At 35.4% G+C, this 22,634-nt stretch overlaps 1 protein-coding gene across 2 annotated transcripts in view; it reads right to left on the reverse strand.

Annotated features, from left to right (window-relative positions):
* The window catches only part of CDH12 (cadherin 12), a 282,182-nt gene extending 259,854 nt beyond the window's left edge, over window positions 1–22,328 (reverse strand). For both annotated transcript variants that reach the window (XM_082652021.1, XM_082652020.1), the window contains exon 1: window positions 22,091–22,328. In XM_082652021.1, coding sequence (XP_082508147.1) covers window positions 22,091–22,321 — 231 coding nt within the window. In that variant the 5' untranslated portion in view covers window positions 22,322–22,328. The remainder of the gene's footprint in view (window positions 1–22,090) is intronic.
* Window positions 22,329–22,634: the final 306 nt, after the last annotated feature.

The following is a 22,634-nucleotide window of genomic DNA, read 5'->3' on the forward strand; positions in this document are numbered from 1 at the left end:
GTGAAAAACTTAAAAAGAAATGAAGAGATGATGTTTTCAATGCTTTAGTACATTCTTAATAGTTCATGGTTTGAGCACAATGAATTCCTTTTGGCTTGTTTGGGATTTTGAGTTATGTTTTGGGTATTTAACAATAAAAAGTGCTTCATATGCTAATACATATGAAGATTATAGTGGTGCTGATTGTAATAGGGAATATGTTTTTAGTTTAAAATCTAGTCATAACTGATTTTTCCCTGGTAAAGGAGTGAACTATTGATCACAGAGGACAGTGCAGCCAAAGGGGGAAAAAATTAAGTGCCTAAGATATGAAAAGATAAAAGAATTGAAGAGAGAGAGGGAGGGAGAGAGAAAGAGATAGAAAAGAAGGAAGAAGACATAAGAGTAGAAAGAAAGAGAGAGAGCGTGTATTACCGTAACATTTAGGTTAACATGGCAAACAGCTAGCTCAAATTTTGCAGCGTATAAACAACAAACAGACAAATAAAAGCCTTTATAGAAAGTACTGAAAAAGCTTCAGAACTACTTTCAGGCAGAATTAGTAAGAACATTCTGCAAATAATAGTAAGGAGCGTGAGTAAAGGGAATGACAGCCCAATATAGAACTGTGATACCAGTAGTCTATGCGACAATGAAGATCTGCATATCTAGGTGAAAGATGAATCTATTAATATTCCAAAAAGAAATTATAATAATTTTTCCATTATTTATGAGTTATACATCATGAAGTATACAATTTATAGTTTGTTGCTTATATTTATGCATGAATGAACTCTAGAGTAATTTGCATATAATTCTCATTACAGAGTATGGATTCAATCATTGTCAAAAATTCTTAGGTTGGTTTAGTAAATTTATGAATTAAAGATCCTTGGCTGGTATTGATACATACATATGCTGGAGTTGATATATAGGTACGCTAGGAGTTAGTGGTCCATATCTATTACCAACACAAGTTTGCTGCCCAGAATTCAGAAACACTTACAAAATGAGTTTTTGTAATTCTATTGATTGAGCTTTATGTCGCTGCACTGTTACACACTGAATTACGTCAACCAGTAATTCTGAGTTCTTCCTCTTCTTCCTTGCCCAAGTTCAGCTGCTTTTAATTCTAAAATATATCTTGAATTTGTCCTTTTCTCTCCATGCTAACTGCTGCTGCTTTAGTTCAAGCCCTGATGTCTGTGCCAGTCTCTTCATGGATTTCCTTCCTCAAGTTCACTGCATTTTCAATGTACTTCTATTTGCCATCAGAGGGGTCTATGAGAATGAAAAGTGATAATTTCTCTCCTTTGCTTTAAACCCTCTAGAAAATATCTTCTCTTTTCTACAGAACACAAATCAAGTGCCTTACCAGTCACTGAAAAGCCCTCATGAGGTGGCTCATTTGGAACAGTTTCACATCGTTTCTTTCTCTTTCTAAGCTCCTTATTTGTGCTTCAGATGCTCTGAACATCTTAGAGTTTCACCAGAGGTGCCTATTGATGCCTGCACCCATGCTTGCAGATGCGGCTTTTTTTTTTTTTTTTTTTTACAGTATCTCCAATCATTTCCTGTCCCCTACAAGTTGCTTTAAATGCTGAGTTCCTATAACAAAAAATCAAGGTTGGTTATTACTTACTACATAAAATCTCTCTGGGTTTTGTCCAGCCTCTCTTTCCTGACCTAAGGAAAATAATTTCCCAACTCTCTAGAGCCAACTCTCTAGAGTTTCCCAGCTCTCTAGAGTGCTGACCACTCTATCGGGATTGACCACTCATTTCTGTAGCACATCTGTAACCTAGGTTTGCAAAATCACTTTGAACATTTTGTATTGTGCTTATATAACTTCAAATATGTTTGAATATGAGCTCCTTATAGTATGTCCAATGTCCAAAACACAACTTGACACATAATATAGGTTCACAAAGACTTGCTTAATTAAATTAAACAAATTTAGTAATATACTGGCTAGTAGTATCTCAGTTTTCTAATAGAAAGCTCCAGTTAAACTTTCTATTGTACATCTCAGCAGTTAAACACTTCTAAACAGCCATTACATGTATTTTCTACTCACTGTGTCAGTTCATCTGCTAACCAATTCTCACCCTTTCAAGCTGCACACACCTGGAATTAATTTAGTCCTGGATTACTGTGACAATTGCAAACTCTTTTCTGTAGTACATTATAAGCAATTGAGGCAATTACAGTCTGTTCTTAATACTTGGTGTTCTACTGAGAGTTTCTGAAAAAGCTGACAATTTGGAAACTAAAATTTCCTAGTGAGAGTTCAGCTATGAAAACAGCAATGTTGTGAGAATGTCATCTGCTCCATGTGCACTTGTCTTTAAATTAACATGTAAGAGGTGATTTAACCACCAATCAGTATTTTTGTTGAAGTCTAAGGCAATGTTTCTCAAAGTGTGATCACTGGGACATTTAAATCTGATTCAAGAGGATTTTCTGTTAAAAATGAAGATTCTTGGCTTCCCTGGTGGCACAGTGGTTGAGAGTCCGCCTGCCGATGCAGGGGACGTGGGTTCGTGCCCTGGTCCGGGAAGATCCCACATGCCGCGGAGCGGCTAGGCCCGTGAGCCATGGCCGCTGAGCCTGCGCCTCCGGAGCCTGTGCTCCGCAACGGGAGATGCCACAACAGTGAGAGGCCCGCGTACCGCAAAAAAAAAAAAAAAAAAAAAAAAGAAGATTCTCATATCCTACACAAGACCTACTCATACTCCGTCAGAAAGGAATCTGAAAGTTTACTTTTCTTTTCATTCTTTTTTTTTTCTTGTAACAGTTACTCCAAGCAATTGTGATAAACCCTAAATAACTCCTGCTTTAGGGAAAGTAGGGCTATAATAAAACCTGACTGCTGTTACAAAGACATGGATGACTTTTCCTGAATATAGACACACTTAGAGTTGGACCCTCCCACTGCCCCACTCATGGTACAGTTTGAACTCTCTAACTCTGGGCTTGTTTACATAGGAGGCACTTAACAATTAAGAGCTGTAATTACTATTTTGCTTTATTATGACAGTGAATTTTAAGAGAAACTCACCTAGATTCCAAGTAATAATCTTTTTCAAAAATTTTATTGAGTTGCCATTTTTAATAAAATATATTTTTATTCTATAAATAATTATCCAATATCAGTATGTACAGTATAATATAAAGGGTACAATTGGGAAGACATAGATGATTCTATGTTAGCTTTTTGGTAGTTGTTGTCAGATAGACCAAATCAATATGGCTCATTTCAAAGAGGCAGGGGCTTTAACCCTGGCTACTCTCCTCCACTTAAAAGAGCAGTGGCCTTGGCTACCTGACATCATTTCTCTGAGTGTTGTTTTTGTCATCTCTGTAATAAAAATACACATGTGACAAGATACAGATTATTAAAGTAAGAGAGCTTCTTATCTTTCCCTTTTACTACCCTCTAAAAATGATTCTGGCTTGGATTACTTTGGTCACTTCTCATCCCCTAGTCCTTAAATTTATCCCTAAATAGTAGGAAACCATTTATTTGGCATTTGTGATGCTTAATCGGACCCAAAAAAATTGTGAGAGAGCATGGTGGAAGAGAATAAGAACTGGAAAACACTTTTCAGAGATTGAGAAGAGTGTAGTTTGAAAAGGGATACATTGGAGGAAGCACCTGGATGTTGTGAGAGAGAAACTAATAAGAATTTAAAGAAATCTTACTTGGGGATTATGGGTGTCCCTCATTGTCTCCAAGAACTGAAAGTAAAGGTTTCGAATATTTGGAATTTCTCTTACCACATGGAATATTTTCATTTAACTGCTCTGGGATTTAAACATGTAGGTCACAGCTTCATACATTTTACAACTCTTTGGTTAAAAATCTCAGGAGAAGTAAAGGAAGTGATGTGTGAAAAGTCTTCCGCACTTTGCCCTGCACAGACAAAGCACAAGTTAAAAAAAAAAAAAAATCAACAAGGCTTTCTATTAAATTTTATCTTTCTTTGACTTTTTTTCATCTCTCATAATCTTGTTTGAAGTATATTTCTGCTACATTGTTCCCACATATCCTCACAATGATAAGGGAATAGGAGTTTTGTCACTGTTTTATTTTACAATTCATTGGTCTCACTTCAATAAGCACAACTGGCAACTTAAAGCTATGTGTGATTATCTTCTTTCACCCAGTATCTATGAATATTTTCTTGGGAATCGTTCACCTATGACAGCCCACCCAGCCTCCCTCTAATCTCCCTTCTGTTCACGAAGCCACAGAACCAGTTGCGTGGTGGCACAGGCCTTAAATTTATTTTTGAAATTTTTGTGCACACACACACAGGCTTTGTTTTTACCTTGTCAGTTTCACCCCTTTGCTTTCTAATGAGACAAGAAAATAACAAAGTTTACTCATCTTGTTTTGATTTGCAAGATTTATTTTTCCCTAACAATCAATAAATTATATTCAAAACTTCTTTTGACAAAAGGTATATACATTTGTTGTTTTCCACATAACTTTCCCTGTCAAGCTTTATGAAATCTCTTCCTCAATTAAAATAAACATTTACTACACCTGTTAAATTTATCTTAAAATTTGTTAGAGCATGGGAATTCATTTTAAAGTATTTTTTCACGAAAGTAAGTAAAAAATAATAACAAATTAACAGCTTAAATTCCAACCAAGGGACTATTCAAGGCAGAGTTTAAAACCTCTTAGGAATATGTCATTGCATATTTTGCCATCTAAGATTTATGCAGCAAGCATGTTTTGCACTTAGATTTTAAAATAGATACTTGAAGAAGGTTTTCTTATCTCTAATACACTTATTTAATCGTTATGTTTTTCAGGGTTTTTTTTTTTACATTTAAGAAATCTGAGAATCTCTCATTGAAAAAATCATCCTAGATTAATGAAGGAGAATATCTGAAGTACCACTCTGATTTGTCTAGAAATATTTGGAGTGGGGCCTTGTAAGTCTTACTGCTCCAAAGCTCTTCATTTCCACTGAAACATAAACTCCCTTGTATGCGCCTTACCCGATAATTGAGTAATTGCATTGTCCTTCTTCAGGGACTAAATTAACATGTCTTAAGTTATAGCTCATTCAACATCATCTCTTTATCTCCTTGAAAGTGACATCATGAGAATGAAGAATACGTGTGACACTACTTGCCTTCCCAGAGCTTTTTACCAACAGCCTGGTCTCATTAGGGAGCTTGCTTTACTCTCTGTTAACATGCTTTATTTGCCAGAAGGCATATAAAACACTGTCAAATGCTATCCTGACTAGGCAGGCACACCACCTTCCCTGTATCAGAGTTCCTACTCCTCTGGCTTCACAGGGAGACCTATTTTTGAACCCCAGCTCCCCGGTTTTATGAGCTACTTGTGATAATTGACTGAACTTTTCTATGACACTACATTTTTTACCCTTCATATGCAGAAAACAAAACTACTGTGCTCCATGATCGGCATAATTGTTGCTAGTATTTTTATCTCACCTCATAACATTTACTCTATCAGCCCATCTCTCATAGCAGTTTTCAAATGTCTCCCATTCTTATAGTTCCTGAAACTTACACCAAAGCCATAGCTTCTTATGCTTAAGTCCTTATCTCTTTAACACCAAAGGTATTATTTTATAATCTTCCACTGTTATTGAAAACTATCTCGTATCATATCTCATATCTCAGAAGATGCAGCTGTTTTCCCCTCTGGTCAAGGAAACTTTTTATTCTCCTTTTTACCTCTAAACTATAATATATAATAGAGGTCACTTGCTAAACACTAGAAATTCTACTCTTTCAAGAAACTGTTCTTAGAAACACCATCTCCATTCTGTCATCTCCTCTCCCAACTTCTTAATCTGTTCAAATTCTAGAAAAAATTATAAATAATTCCAAGAGTTGGAGGAACCAGTGTGTTTATAACCAAATTATCTCCCACCATAATGTCAGTAGGTATCTGATGGAGTTTTGGTTTGCATATATTTGATGCTACAAAAATTTCAATTAGATGCTTTCTAGTAAGTCTCTGACCTCTAGAACTTACCTTTGGACAAATCCTTTTCTTAGTTCTGGAGAAAATGGATAGAGGCCTACTTTATTTATGTAAGTATATGCCACCGCACCTCCCCACTGATGTAAGGGCAGTTTTCTAAGAAGACATTTTGGTTTGGCAAGGGTCTGTCCAAATCTTAGCTAATATTGACTGTTAAAATAAGATTGAAACTTTCTTCTACGTATCTATTCTATTGGAAAGTTTATAAAAGAGCAGAATAATTTTCTACTAGTAATATAAAGGCTATTAATGTGATTAAGTATGTTCAGTGTATGTAGAGACTCTGATTGAGGCAAGTGTTCAGAAGAATAATAGAGGAAAAGTCACCTTAATGATCAGGAAAATTGTGTGTCAAAAACCAAGACTAGGTCATGGGAGAAGAGTGTTATTTTAGGTCTAGAATACAGCTGATTCGGGATGTTCTTCTAATCAACTGCAAAGGGCATGCTTGGGGCAAAATCGCTGCATGCACGTGTATGGTTTAATAGAGCTATAACAATATGGACATAGCCTTTGTGGCCCAGACAGTTTTCTAAATGATGTACACACTACGGAGGTTGTATAATTTGTCATCCATCACGAACACTTTTGAAAGTAAAAATGTGTGCTATTAATAATTTTATCCTGGCATCAGGCATAACCTTATCCCCAACTGCATTATTGCTGAGAGGAAAACACTCATTCCCTTGCGTTACAGAGATCAGGCTTAGCCTCAAAAAATCAGCAGAGACCTGCACTGCAAGGCCAGGTAGAGCTGGGACGAAGACATTGTTGCAATTAGCCCCTCACTCCCTGCAGAAGCAGTTGCAAGGACAGCTTCTTCATGACAGGTGCAAGCCACTTGGGAAGGGACTAGACATCCCACTCAGTTGGTTCATGGGAGCTTGTTTTCTTATCATCTCAAAATAGGACCTGATTGTGTAGATCTATATTATTGAAGCTGAGAACATAAGGGAAGCACATCAAAACTTATATTTTCATTTCTGACAGCATTCTCTCTTCCTTTCTATCCAAGTTCACATTTCACTCATCCTAAAATTCCCCCAGTCCTTACCTACTCTTAGTTTTTTATCTATATCTTTTTTTTTTTTTTTTTGCAGTACGCGAGCCTCTCACTGTTGCGGCCTCTCCCGTTGCGGAGCACAGGCTCCGGACGCGCAGGCCCAGCGGCCATGGCTCACGGGCTCAGCCACTCCGCGGCATGTGGGATCTTCCCGGACCGAGGCACGAACCCGCGTCCCCTGCATCGGTAGGCGGACTCTCAATCACTGCGCCACCAGGGAAGCCCCAGTTTTTAATCTATATCTTGTTTGTTCTTCTGAACTCTCACCCATGAAGCTCAGTGTATTGAGAGTATATATAGTTATTTTTCTGGAAGTAATTTTCTACTTAACTGAACTGGAATATTCCTCTACTTAGTTATTTAATTATTAACTTAGTAGCTGCTCTTGATCATTGTTTGATCCAAAAAATTTCACTCAGTAATATGTATTCCTAGCCACTAATGAAGGCATCACCTTTGAAATATGAATGTGACTATACTTCAAAACTGATTGAATGACAAAAATGAAATAATCATTTCTTAAATGTATTCAATGTCCCATATAATAACTAAAATTTGATATTTAATCAAAGATTGTATGTTACAGAACAATCTAACCAGTGGAGACAAAAACTAGAAATATGCTTGGCAAATTAACTAACAAGTGCATGTTTGTACATATTGATAAAAATATGTCATAACTATCACTTCTAAACATTGAATTTAAACACTGGCATTCTATACTATGAAAACTAGATTTCTTCCATGAAATGCAAAATTTTTAACTTGACATATAATTGAAAAGTTTATTTGTAATTGTTTATTGTAATGAGTATAAAGGAGCCAGATATTATACATAACAAATGTGTCTAAACCAACCAAAGAAATGAAAAGTCTGTTAAATAGTGTTTAAATGATTTTATCCACTACTATACATATTAACATTGATTTAATCTAGTGTGTTACAAGTCTCTGGGTCTTGATTTTATTCATTTGTTCTCATGAATATATTTGGTTTTAACTTGACTTTTCTAATACATTGTTAACACTGAATAAGTTCACTTTTTCTGTGCTTTATGATAGGAATCATTGCACTCCCAACAATGTGAGCTATATTAATTCTAGTAATCATTCCTCCACTTTTGTGACTATATGTCCAAGATTATCTTTTACTGTTGTTCTGGCCATTTGGGTACCCTTAGATAAGGGAACAAGAGCTTGGAACATGGACATGCTTGTGGTGCTGGTAAATTCTTGGGAAACTAAGGAGTAATAGTGGAAATGGGGATCTATGTCTTACTCCATAGAATATGACAGATCCATCCTATATGATTCTCTTATTCCAAGGAATGAAAATGATATTCTGATTAATCTAGACACCTTTTTGTGAAACCCATATTCCATCCAGAAATATTACAATGTCCACACTCACTGGGCAAAAAATTGTTGAGTGAGGGTAGCACAGCAACATTAATGACACTTGGCTGAGAATGTTCATACATTGTCCCATACGTGGATTAATTCGCCCACACAATAACCTTATTATTTTCTTTCCATATCATCCCTACTCTACAGATGAGGATACTGAGGTAGTAAGGTTATTCAAAGCCACAAAAGAGGGCAGGATTTTTCATTGCACCCTGCCTGTTCTCTCCCAGGAGACCCATTTCTGAGAACAAGCCTTTGAATGAGAATTCTGAATCCTCAAGACAGACAGGATTGAGTGAGCAGTTCTGAGTGTCTACATGTAAAAGACCTAAGTCCATACAGAATTTTTGTTTGCCAAGTGTAATTATCTAAGAAATTTTTCTGTAAAGAGCCAGATAGTAAGTTTTTTAGGTTTCGTGACCTAATAGATTTCTGTCCTAAATACTTAACTTTGCCATCATGTGTGGAAGTAGTTATAGACAGTACGTAGACAATCATGACTGTATTCCAATAAAACTTTATTTACAAAACAGCAGGCTGCAGGCTGGATTTGGTGTGCAAGCCATAGTTTGCCAATTCCTGATCAAAACTCATATTTAAAAGGTTCCTGGTTATGCTTAGGTTTTTCTTTATAGCACTAAATATTTATCTAGAATTCCCTGACTTTGAAGTAAAGGATAGCATGAGCAGAGGTAGCCATTAAGCAGAGAAGCACTTTCAAAGGTGCTTAGATACTTGTTACTATTAGGGGGGGAAATGTGTGATTAAGATTCTTCAACCAAATTTAGTATCAGAACCACTCTTTCCTTCCAGGAAAAATAAAGCAATGGGATCAGGGAAAGGAGTGTATACTGAGGAGCTTGTCAGTACCCACACTGGGAAATTGGGGACATGGATTTCTTCAGGAATAACTGGACACGGAAATTACTTTCTTCCATCCTCTCCTGATTTCCACTACTCCAACCCCAAACCATGAGGACAGAGACTTGCTCTTTCATGATCCACAAGAGCCAGATATTTACAAGTGTTCACTTAACTGGAAATACATAGTGTTTGCACAAGCTTTCATGGGGTGATGATGAAGTTCCAATTGTTAGGGGCAGAGAGGTGGTCAGATATATCACTCACTGCTCTGTGTCCTCCAGGGAACCAAGGGATATGCAAACATTCACAATAAAGTGTGTACCTTGGAGTAATTCCCTGATAGAAAATATACGTAAGAACTTTGGGAAGTCTTCAATGATACTATCTAAAAGGAAGTCTAGTGCATCTTTGTAGATATATTTAATATTTTTTATCCATTAGAATAGACTCTACTTTTCCCCTAAATTTCCCCTTATTTTGTTCTCTTAAGACATTTTCTAATCAAGGAAGAAAGAAAGAGGAAGGAAGGAAGGAAGGAAGGAAGGAAGGAAGGAAGGAGAGAAGGAAAGAAGGGAGAGAAAGAGAGAAAGAGAGAAAGAGAGAAAGAAAGAAAGAAAGAAAGAAAGAAAGAAAGAAAGAAAGAAAGAAAGAAAGAAAGAAAGAAAGAAAGAAAGAAAGAAATAATTATACTTACCTTATGTTATTTTTGGTCTCAGTTTTATTTTCAATGAAATTTTAAAGCTAGGCTTTAAATGGGATAAGAAGCTCTGATTGTTTAATTAAACAATTTTCTTCAATCATTTGTTAGAAATTAAACTATTACTAATTTCCATGTGCTTCTTTAGAACTACATGAGTGTAGCTGTAGACTTAAGAAAACATTCAGTGTTCTTATTTGTAGACAGTTATGAAGCAAAGGAAGAATTTTAAAGGAATTTCCTGATCATGATCATATAGTGGATAATAAAAATAATTTAAATGTTTTCCTATTTGATGTTCAAAATGTTTTAAGTGAAGTGAAAAATTACCGGAGGGTTATGTTTTCAACCATTTCTTATTATCTGGCTTTATTTTCAAAGTATGGTTTTCCTTGTGTTTTAATTTATTTTGTTTGTTTTTTAAAGCTACAACACTGGTTAAAATGGCCTCAAAAGTTACTATTTGAAATGAATTTGTGATAGTAGCTGACATGGCCAACATAACTATGATTCTCTCTTGTCAATGCTACCAATTTATTGTTTAGTTTATAAGTCTACTCAACAGAGAATAGTAGTTAGAATCTTTTATATATCATGCAAAAATATCCTTGCCCATCACTTTGAAAACATTTTGAATTACAATCTCATATCCTTTAAAATGGACGGCTGAAAGTATGATAAAATCTCATAAATAATTCCAAACTATCTCAAGTTATTTCAAAATTAAATATCACTGAATACTTTGTAAAATAAAGAGAAAATTAATTCTATATGAACTCTTCATCCCTTATTACAATAAGTCACCACTTATGATGGAAATGGTAATTTTAATCAAGGAGTGAGACTATAATTATAATTATGAGGAGGTTATATTCCAAACAATTATTCATACCCAGTGGCTAAAAGACAAATTATTTTCTATCACTAAGATAAAAAATAAGAATGTATACTGAAAAGGTTATACTTATTGAGAAGATAGTTCATTTGTGGAGACCAACATCACTAAGGGCCAGAAGTAGACTTGGGACATTTCTTCATACATTCAGTTCCACTACTCCTTTATATTTATAATTCTGAGTCCAAAATTCAGAATGGAAGAGAATATGATTTATCTATGTTGCATAAAAAAGAGAATGAGAGAGAAAGAGAGCTTTCATTTGACTACTGAGAAAGCAAGTCAGTTAGCTGGCAGAAGAAGGTATTTAAACTGTTCCTAACTTCTAACTCACTGTATTACTTGGTGTTGCTTTAGTGAGTCAACACAACATATCACGTTGAGAGATAATTCTCCATTGTCTCTTTTGTTCTTACAGGTCTTACACAGAAAGCACCAAATGCCCTTTTTCAAGACTATATTTTCAAGAATTTTATATAGCTACAACTTTTGAAATGTTGAGATATATTGTCTTCTTCCAAAGCAAGGTGCACACAATGCTTGTAATGCAACAAAATAAAGATAATATCTCCCTTCCAAATGAAGGACGGGAATTATTAGGGTTCCTCTCCTGTGACGTAACCCACAGCATGTGGTGGCACCCATCTGACCTATCCATTTTGCCCATTGGCACCTGAGGCAATGGGAACTGACTCAATGATGCTGATGCTTCTATTGCCTGCTGTGCTATGAGTAAGAATGTCCCTTTTCTATGACCCAGGCATCTCATGTTTTCTTCCAACATTCATGAAACTGTGGAATACTGCTTGTTCATGATAGCTGACAGAAAACAAGAACACCAACAAAAACAACAAAGGAGCAGCATTGTTTAATAATGAGAACGAAGAAGATATAGATTGCCAAGAAACATATTAAAGGATGCTCAACACCACTAATCATTAGAGAGATGCAAATCAAAACTACAAGGATGTAACACCTCACACCGGTCAGAATGGCCATCTTCAAAAAATCTACAAACAGTAAATGCTGGGGAGGGTGTGGAGAAAAGGGAGCCCTCTTGCACTGTTGGTGGGAATGTAAATTGGTACAGCCACTATGGAGAACAGTAGGGAGGTTCTTTAAAAAAGTAAAAATAGAACAACAATATGACCCAGCAATCCCACTACTGGGCATATACCCTGAGAAAACCATAATTCAAAAAGACACATGTACAACAATGTTCATTGCAGCTCTATTTACAATAGCCAGGACATGGAAGCAACCTGTGTCCATCAACAGATGAATGGGTAAAGATGTGGCACATATATACAATGGAATATTACTCAGCCATAAAAAGAAACGAAATTGAGTTATTTGTAGTGAGGTGGATGGACCTAGAGTCTGTCATACAGAGTGAAGTAAGTCAAAGAGAAAAACAAATACTGTATGCTAACACATACATATGGAATCTAAAAAAAAAAAAAATTGTTCTGAAGAACCTAGTGTTAGGACAGGAATAAAGATGCAGATGTAGAGAATGGACTTAAGGACATGGGGAATGGGAATGGGAAGCCGGGATGAAGTGAGAGAGTGGCATGGACATATATACACTACCAAATGTAAAATAGATATCTCGTGGGAAGCAGCCACATAGCACAGGGAGATCAGCTCGGTGCTTTGTGACCACCTAGAGGGGTGGGATAGTAAGGGTGGGAGGGAGGGAGATGCAAGAGGGAGGAGATATGGGGATATATGTATATGTACAGCTGATTCACTTTGTTATAAAGCAGAAACTAACACACCATTTGAAAGCAATTATACTTCTGTAAAGATGTTAAAAAAAAATAAAGTATACAAATGCCATAAAACAGCAACAGAAAAAAAAAATAATGAGAATGAATATGGATTAAAAGTCTATTCTAAAGTGGTTACATTGATATATGCTGTATAGTAAATCTCTTTTATGCAATCTCTATGGGAAATTCCAGGAGTAGAAAACATATGCTTCTATAATAGTAATTTCATATATTAGGTGTACTGATTAAATGTCAGTAGCAATAAATTATGTTGCTCCTCACAAACAACGAAACATACGTAGATAGTACCTCCTATGACAGTGGTCACACTTTTTCAGAGTCAAGAAAAAGGAATTTTTCTCAAATATCTGTTATGTTTAAAGTGTATCCAAAGAACCCCTCTATATTACAAGTGTAGGTCTGAGTGGCATAATTGTGGCATAGATTCATCAATTCAATATTGTTGGAAGATGAGAACATTAAATTTGAAATCTTTATCATTCAGGTCACTTTGTACTTGCTTTTTCTGTTATCTTTTCATACAGGTGGCCTTTCCCAGGGTACTTCTCTAATCATTCCATTGGGCCCCACTTCTTATCATCTGGTATAATATGTAAGTGGTAGTGGTTCATCAATGTTAGCCAACAGAAAGCACTGTTTTCCAAAGAATCCAACGAACTTTCTTTTAACTAATGTTTTACCAAAAAAATTTTGGAAACATACACATAAATACACACACACACACACACACACACACACACACAGAGTGATCTGTACTGTGAAGTCTGTGACAAATGCATCTGGGTTATTTCTGGTGACAGCATAATCTGGGTATATGATGTTCCACTATGTTCTTAGTCATGTGGATTGACACACGTGTGCTTTCATGTGGATAATTATTATAAGACCTGGAAATTAGAATCGAAGTCTCTGAACTCTTTATCTTAGCTTTTAAGTAACTACTCAGGCAAATCCCTAAATAATATAGAGAAGTGGTCAGAAGAAGAGGAAGGATTGAAAGATAATTAGAGGTAAGGTGGAAAAACAGGAGGAGAAGAAAGAAGGAGAAAAAGAAATGAGTGCTCAAATCTTAAAGCCATCCATGTTATTTTTGAAATGTTGTTTTTAATGATTCATATATTGATTTAAAGATAGTTGAATTTCACTCACAGCCCTGACAATTCAATTAAAATAACCCCATTAGACCTTTATGGCACAGCTATTATGAAACAACTAGCATGCTAGAAGCAAGAAATAAATTGTAAAGGAGAGAGAAGAACTGGCATACAATGGGCATCGACTATTTGACAAGAACTTTAGCATATTGTATTATTTATTTACTCAAATTCTATTTCAGCAATTTTCCTTTTAGATATATTGCTGTCTAATCATACCCCAAAATGATTATTTCAAAGACAGCCTCACGTATTGAGAGAAACTATAAAACTCAGGGATATGTTTAAGAACCAAGGTGTGTAATAAAATATCAGACTTACTTAATGGTTTATTCTGATGTTTTGCTACAGAAAGAGCAGGTAGCTAAAGATGCTTTGATTAGCAGCAAGGTCAATCCATTTGGCAGCAGAATGGGTTAGAAACAAGACCTTGATTTAGGGCACTTGAATATACTGCAAAGGTTCTCAGGTATGTAAGTGAGGCAGGAGTCAAAAGGATGCATAAAGTTTTAAATCTTGTATGAAAATTGAGCTGGTGTGATGAACCTTGAATCTCAAATGAGCAGGGATTACTCTGATATTGAAAGCTCACACTTTAGGAGTAAACTGAACCATGAAAAGCACATTATGGGCTTTTCAAAAACCTATGTGACTCATGAACTAAAGAGAGAGAGAGAAAAAGAAAGAAAGAAAGAAAGAAAGAAAGAAAGAAAGAAAGAAAGAAAGAAAGAAAGGAAAGAAAGAAAGAAAGAAAGAAAGAAAGAAAGAAAGAAAGAAAGAAAGAAAGAAAGAAAGAAAGAAAGAAAGAGAAGGAAAGAAAGAAAGAAAGAGAAAGAAAGAAAGAATGGAAGGAAGAAAGAAAGAATGGAAGGGGGAGGGAGAAGGGAAAAAGGGAGAGAGAAAGAAAGATGTTGAGCCATGAAAATAACTTATGTGTTGGTATAACTTTATGATATAATCTGCATTTTTATTGGATGCAAAGAGATATGTACATGAGTCAAAATATCACCTCAATATTGTGTTAATTTAGAATTTCCAGATAGGCAAATAATTTTGCAGTGCAGTTGTAGCCATTTTAATATGCTATTTTACTATCTCTATTTTTCTTTCTTTCTTATTCTGTTTTTTTTACTAATCCAAAACAAATTCTACATATACTTATTTAAAAAATGAAATTCTATTGCTACTGCCTTGACTTTTGTGTATATATATATATATACACACACACACACACACGCACATACATGTGAATACACACATACACACACTTGCAGGCATACCTTGTTTTATTGCATTTCACATTATGGTGCTTCTCAGATATTACACTTTCTACAGACTGAAGTTTTATGGCAACTCTGTGTCCAGCAAGTCTATTGGCGCCATTTTTCCAACCACATTTGCTCACTTCCTGCCACTGGGTCACATTTTGGTAATTCTCCCAATTTTTCAAACTTCTTTGTTATTATTATATTTTTATGGTGATATGATCAGTGATCTTTGATGTTACTACTATGACTTGCTGAAGGCTAAGATGACGGTTAGTTAACATCTTTTAGCAATAAAGTTTTTTTTAAAATTAAGGTATGCACATTGTTGTTTCAGACATAATTCTACTACACACTTAATAGACTACGTACAGTGCAAACTAACTTTTATATGCTCTGGGAAACCAAAAACTGTGTGTGACTCACTTGATTGCAATGTTTCCTTTATCCCTGTGGTCTTAAACTGAAGCTGAAATATCACCGAGGTGCGCGTGTATATAAAAAAAAGCATATCTTTTTATTGGTATGTCTCTTTGGAACCTTAGTGTTTGTAGTTCCATCCTGGTTTCTCTTGGACTTCTTTTTTAGTACTCTTCTGTCTATTCCATCACAATGACTCCCCAAAAAAACTTCAATAATGAATTGATGCAGTGACCTACACCTTCTCCTCCTTTCTTAGGGTTTCTTGCTGGTGAGGAGAATCACACATAGTTCTACCACAAGAAAATATTTTAAAAAGTCATTTCCCTTAAGTCATTTATATACATCCTATTGGTTTTGTTTCTCTGGAAAATATTAATAGAATCCCTATCAGATCAAACCAGCATACACCAATCAATTTCACCTACACTTTTGAAATGTCATCTACAGGCTGTACCCATCCCTTTCTCCTTTCTTCAAACCCTAGAGAAAACGATTAAAATCACTTTGAGTAAGTTTACCTCTGGCTCACTAAATGACAAAATCAGTAGAGGTGTTCCAGTCATTGTTTAACTTGACCTGTGGAGCTTGACATTATTTGTCATTTCTTATTCTTAAAACTTTATTTTACTTTCCATAACACTCTTACACGTTTGTCTTTTACTTCTTATTAATTAGATCTATCTATTCTTCATCTACTTTTCAGTTAAAAATCAGGGTTCTCATAACTTCTCTGTAATTTTTCCTAGCTTGTTACCCACTTATGTGATTTTGACCACCATCTGTATACCAATTACTCCTGATCCTGTATCTCTACCATAGGATCTTTTATGAACTCTAGATTAATGTGTCTAAATATCTATGAGATACTTCACCTGGATACTTCTAAGCAACTCTGGATATATAATGGTTAGCAGTGATCCTTTTATTTCTTACTCTAAAACCAAATCTATACAAAATACCAGCAAAACAGAAACCAGGAATCTGCATCATTTTTTCCCCTTCTCCCTCTCATTCTTTACATATGATTATCCACTAATTATTTGTCTCATCCTTTATATTCTCTTGACCAATGGATCTGGAAATCTTCTATTGTCTACCTTTCAAATGTCCAACTCTAATATCCTGTTTCCTTTATTACTTTCGAGACAATCCTACTGTGACCTTCCCCTTCATATGCTCCTCATCTCCATGTCTGTTTTTCTGTCTCCAAGTCCTTCAAATGGATCTCTGAGTAATCATTCTAGAACTGTAATTCTGTCCATGAGAATCCTCATCCAAGATACTATGGATCCTGATGCCTTTAAGAACAAATAATACTGTAATGTACAGCATGGTGACTACACTTAATAATAGTGTATTCATATTTGAAGGTTGCTAAGACAGTAAATCTTAAAAGTCCTCATCACAAGAAAAAAAAATTGTAACTGTGTGGTGATAGATGTTAACTAGACTTATTGGGGTGACCATCTCACAACATATACAAATGTCGAATCATTATATTGTACACCTGAAACTGCTATTCTATGTCAATTATATCTCAATTAAAAAAATTAAAAGAACAGATATTACTGATCTTGGTACCAGACTTGAGCCTCTGCACTTTCTCTATTTACCTACTCTGAAATGTTGGTTTCACACTCTCTGACTATATTGAAATATGGTTATCGAGGCTCATCTAGCACTTTCAAGCCTCAGTGCTTATAAAAACTTTTCCTCAGACTATCTTTTCTGAAAAAATAAAGTCATCCTTTGAGACTCATCTCAGGTGCTTCGTCATCTGTGAAGCCTTCCTTGAATTCCTCCATCTTCTAGGCATAGTCATAGACCTTCCTTTGTCTCCACAGCTCCTCATAGGGTCTTTGTCACAGTATTAAAATTAATTGTTGTATTAAAATTATTGTTCACTCCTAAGATGCTTATAGGACAATAAAATGTGATACCTTCTGGTACAATGAAACTAAATTATCCCGCTCTACCCGGCTTAAAATCCCAGTTTCAGTATTTATTGGGTGTTGGGCCATGGGAAGTTATTTAACTTTCTGTGCCTCACTTTTCTGATGTGTAAAATGGGGCTACTAATAATCTTCCTCCTAGTGCTGTTGTGAAGACTACATAAATTTTGGTAAGTAAAGGGTTTAAAATCCTGCCTTAAGATGCTCAATAAAGCTTACCTGTTAAAATTGCAATCTAAAGACATTCATACTTAAATTTATCCCCACAAGTCTTAATGCTTTCTGAAATTGTAATGCATTCTCAATGAAAAATGTTAAATAAAGAAATGCCTCTGAAATTAAGGTTTAGATATGCTTCAATTCTTAATCTTTCTGCCATTTTAAACACTTTCAACTTAAGAATTGCTGCTAACAAAGATCATCTGAAGTGACAACTCAATTTTCTAAATTATTATTTGAAGATGAGATGGGTAGCACTTTCTTGATACATAGCTTTGAGACTCTGACATAATTTAGTACTATACAGACAGAGGCACCCAGTTATATTTGTTGGTATAAGCAACTTACTGTGCATGTGTGTGTGTGTGTGTATGTGTGTGTAAGCAAATGTGCACGTGTGTGTGTCTTAATAATAATTTTTTGAGGTGACTTTGAGCAACAGGTAATAAATGAATTTAAAATGTTTGCTGATCAAATTAATTTCTGTGTTGCTCTGCAATATGGCACCTTACACGTGTCCAAGTGTTGTAGTAAATCCAAAATGTCTATTTGAGAAAAACATTGACTTTGCCTCTTGACACACTTGGGATGTATTTGTATATAAAATAATATTCATTATAAGCAACATCAAGGTTTGGTCTTTCTTGAAAGGATGTCAACAATAACACCTGCTCCTTTTAAATATTAAATATAACAGTGTTGAGGCTAATATCTATTAAGCCGCTCAACCACCCCCCTTTAATTTCTACCGGAAGAAATTCTTTTATATTTGAAGGTAGGGAAATTGCTTTTTTCTCTCAATAAGTGGAGTTTCCAATAATGGGAACTCTACAAATTAATACTTTCCATGTATGTTCTTGCTGAAAAGAAACATACATTAAATTTGAAGCTCACTTAGAATAGTTCAGTTGACCATTGTTCTTGACACTTGTGCACTCCCTTGACACAGAGTTCCATATTATTTATAGTACCTTGCTTTACTATGAACTGTCTCAGAGCCTTTCCAGAAAAAAGCAGGAGCACAAATATATTTATATGTTTACACACATATATATAATGCTTGAATTGGTCCCAATGTTATCATATCACTATTCCCACATCTACAATCATCAAGACAGAGTTAATTAAACTTTAATTAGTTTCCATGTGGAAAGGAAATCTTGGCAACTGTTGTTTCATTTGCATTAGAAACATACATTACCTGAGAACCATGGGTTTTCATTATACTTTACAAATGGGGAACCATGTGTCTATGAAAATAATATTTTAATTTCATAATAGGCTAGATCTTAGACCTTTTTAATCTATTTATAAATACTAATTCATCTCTTAAATGATTTGGGTGAATTCCATACTATCATAGTAATTATAAAAATAGAATTCAAGGCTATCAAACAAAGCTTGCATAAGCAGCTCCTAGATCCTTTTAATCATGTCCATTGGGATGTGAAATTCTACACTAGCTAGGATAGATTAAAAGTCAATTTCATTAAATTTTCAACAAAATTTAAATTCTCACCTCAAATTCTGGCAAGCAAAGGCTATGGATCTGCTTTAGTCAAAACCAGAGAATGGCTTCTCAGCAGATATTTGCCCAGAACCTCAATGCGATGTCCAGCTTCCATCACAAGCAGAGTTGATATAACTGACACCCAGGAGGCAGAGTTCTAGAGCTATGCTACCTCTTCATTTGTCTTGGATTTGAAAAATCAATCCTTTTGCAAAATTAACTCACAAGAAATGAGTGCACCAGGACAACATGAAATTATCTCACCATAGAAAAGGTTAGTGATTTTTTATATTCTGTGATCACATAGAGGAATCATACAAGCAGAAACTATGTATGGTAACATCAGGGGACATCCATGCTTGGGAGTGCTTTCCTCAAAAGTTGCTAAGGCCCATCTTGTGCCGAGGGCTATTTGTGGAGCAATGCCATCTGAGTGGGGTGCCCTGGGATGGATTAGAATTGCTTGGGCCTCCGTAGACATTTCTCTCCTTTAAGGGTCTCTCTGACTTTCTGATCAATTTTGGGGTTCACCAGATACCATATGGACCTCAGGACTACCACCTATGGAGTTGTCCCAGGACCACAAGACCAGGCCCTGATTCCTAGTAGACAGCCTGTCAAGGATATTACTCCTGCTAAACGGCACTGTATATTTTTTGCAAGATCACTAAAAATTGGACTGCCAGAATGGTACTCAAAGACTGATTTGATGTGACTCAAATTTTATATATAGATAGGTACCCCACAGAAAATAAATTTGCTCAGGGCCCATACACAGTAGTGTAATAGGGAAGAACAAATCTGACTCCATATTAGATCTGTTTCTTTTACCTTTGTACTCTGTTGCCTATGCTTAGTCATGCTGGCTCTGCACCTTTTGTAAAAGAATGTTGCCTATCGCTTGAAATATACAGGATAACCTATTCTCAAGACTCTGACCTTTAAGAGTCCATTCATGTAGAGATAAAAAGTTGCAGAACAGAGAATAACTTTTGTCTTGTTAGAGGTTTACAGGAACATCCTGACCTGATCTATGTGGACAGCTGCAAGAACAAAGGATTCCAACACCAAGAAGTTTTCAACAACTAACCACACCCCTCCCTCACCTTGCCTTAAAAGTGCTTTGCTGAAATCCTTCAGGGAGCTCAGGGTTTTTGGGGCAGGAGCCACCCATCTGCTTGTATTGCCCTGCAATAAACCTTTCTCTGCTCCAAATTTTGATGTTTTGGTTTGTTTGGACTCACGGTGTATCGGGCACATGAACTTATGTTTGGTAACACTAGGGCAACCCTGGCTACATGTTCATTTTCAACAAGGTTCTATCTGAAGACCTTCCCCACTGTATTATTCAATATTTTAAAAATAAATTTCCAAAAGGTAAATTCTAAAATCATAGGGCAAAGAATTTAGATCTTGAGTAGATTTGCTTCCTTTGAGCCAGTATTAGAATCATAAGACTCATCATGTTTCTCATTAGTTTAGGTTTTCTGAAATCTCTAGGGACTTTAATATTCCAGAGACATAATCTTCTATATCAGCTTCCTAATACTCCTTCTACTATGGTTTTCCATTTCTGTCTTTGGATTTATTTTAAACTCTCTTCAAACATAAATATTTTTATTAAAACCATAGAAAAATCTTTTAGAAAATTAAAAAATGGAAATATCAAAATGCATAAAATATTTATTTTTCTGGAAAATATTCTGGTATCATTGATACGGTCTATGTATTATAGACATGAGTCAAAAATTTTATGTAAGAAAAATAGCAGTGAAACACAAATGTGCTGAAACAGATAGTTGCCATCAACTATTTTGTGAAAAAATTTTAATTTCTTTAAAATTACAATAAGATTAAAATTTGTGTATTGTGTTGAGATTTATGTGTACATATCTGGGTTCCAGCATTTATTATTTTGGCCATAAATAGCTTCATAAATAGCTTGTAAAGCCTAAAATAATGGAATTATTTATAAAGTATAAGCAAGCCAAATCAAATATAGAGCTTCCTCAACTTACAGTGGGGTTACATCCCAATAAACTCATTGTAAACTGAAAATATTGTAAGTCGAAATGCATTTAATACACCTATTCTACTGATTATCATTACTTAGCCTAGACAGACTCAAACATTCTCAGAACACTTATATTAACCTACACTTGGAAAAAATCATCTAGCACAGAGCCTATTTTCTAATCAAGTGTTGACTATCTCATGTAGTTTATTGAATATTGTACTAAAAGTGAAAAACAGAATGGTTATGCGGGTACAGAATGCATACTGTTTTCACTACATTGTAAAGTTAAAAAATCCTAAATCAAACCATTGTAAGTCTGAGACCATCTATACTCCAGAACCACAATCTAAATGGTATATCATGTTTTCTAAGAGGGAGGGAAAGGGAGATATTCTGGTCATTCAAAGATATCAACAAAAATGTAGACTATTTATACCTGCTGATTTTTCCTGTCTCTCATTGGTACACAATTCCAGAATGGCTATGACCAATAACGTGTTATAGTAACAGTTTTAATTTCATTTACACATATTAACTTCATGTCTTTGGTGAATAATGCCAAAAATAGGAACAGAATATATATTAACTTCATTAAAATAACCAGGGAGAATGGAAGCAAAGAGGGATTAAATGATATTCCAAAGCTTACCCAGGCCATTGAGTCGGGAAGAGAAACCAGGTCACTCAGATTTCAATTCCAGTGTTCTACTCACTGGTTTGTTCAACTCCTATGCAAAACATCCATACACAATACACAATGCATAAGCCCCCTTGCCATCAAGTTGTTGTCAAAAGAAACACGCCATTACCTTTCCCACATACTGAGGCTCGGAGCCCATGTATTCCTCCAGCACAAAAAATTGATTCCATACCCAGCCACGTTTAACTCGTTGGAAATGTGATCGCCGCGCTGGCAGGTGGATAACATTCTCTCTTGGTTCTGTGGCTAAAGGCTGCTGTGGCTGAGGTTGAAGTGGTGTTAGGAGACCTCCATCAAACAGGACCCAGAGCAGCAGGGATAAACAGTTCCTTGTAAGCATTGGCAAAAGCTTTCCTACAGTAGAATAATAAAAACTCCAGCACTTAATGCAGTATTGTGGAATCCAGGTTTGAGGTGTCTGTGGCCTCTACCACTTAGCTTTCTCTTTTATTGCAGAAATGATAATGCAGGCATTAATCCTTTTGATGAAAAGGCTTCTGCTATATTATATTCCATCTAAAGGGACCTATAAAACAGATTAACAAAGATACATTAAATTGATAGAATTACATGATGATAGTCATCAAAACTTTCATTATATCTGCCAACATTTAAAGAAACAGAGAGGAAAGTCTTTAAAAGAATTATATTGG

This window comes from Grampus griseus, assembly GCF_964374135.1.
Source record: "Grampus griseus genome assembly, chromosome: 3".
NCBI lineage: Eukaryota > Metazoa > Chordata > Mammalia > Artiodactyla > Delphinidae > Grampus > Grampus griseus.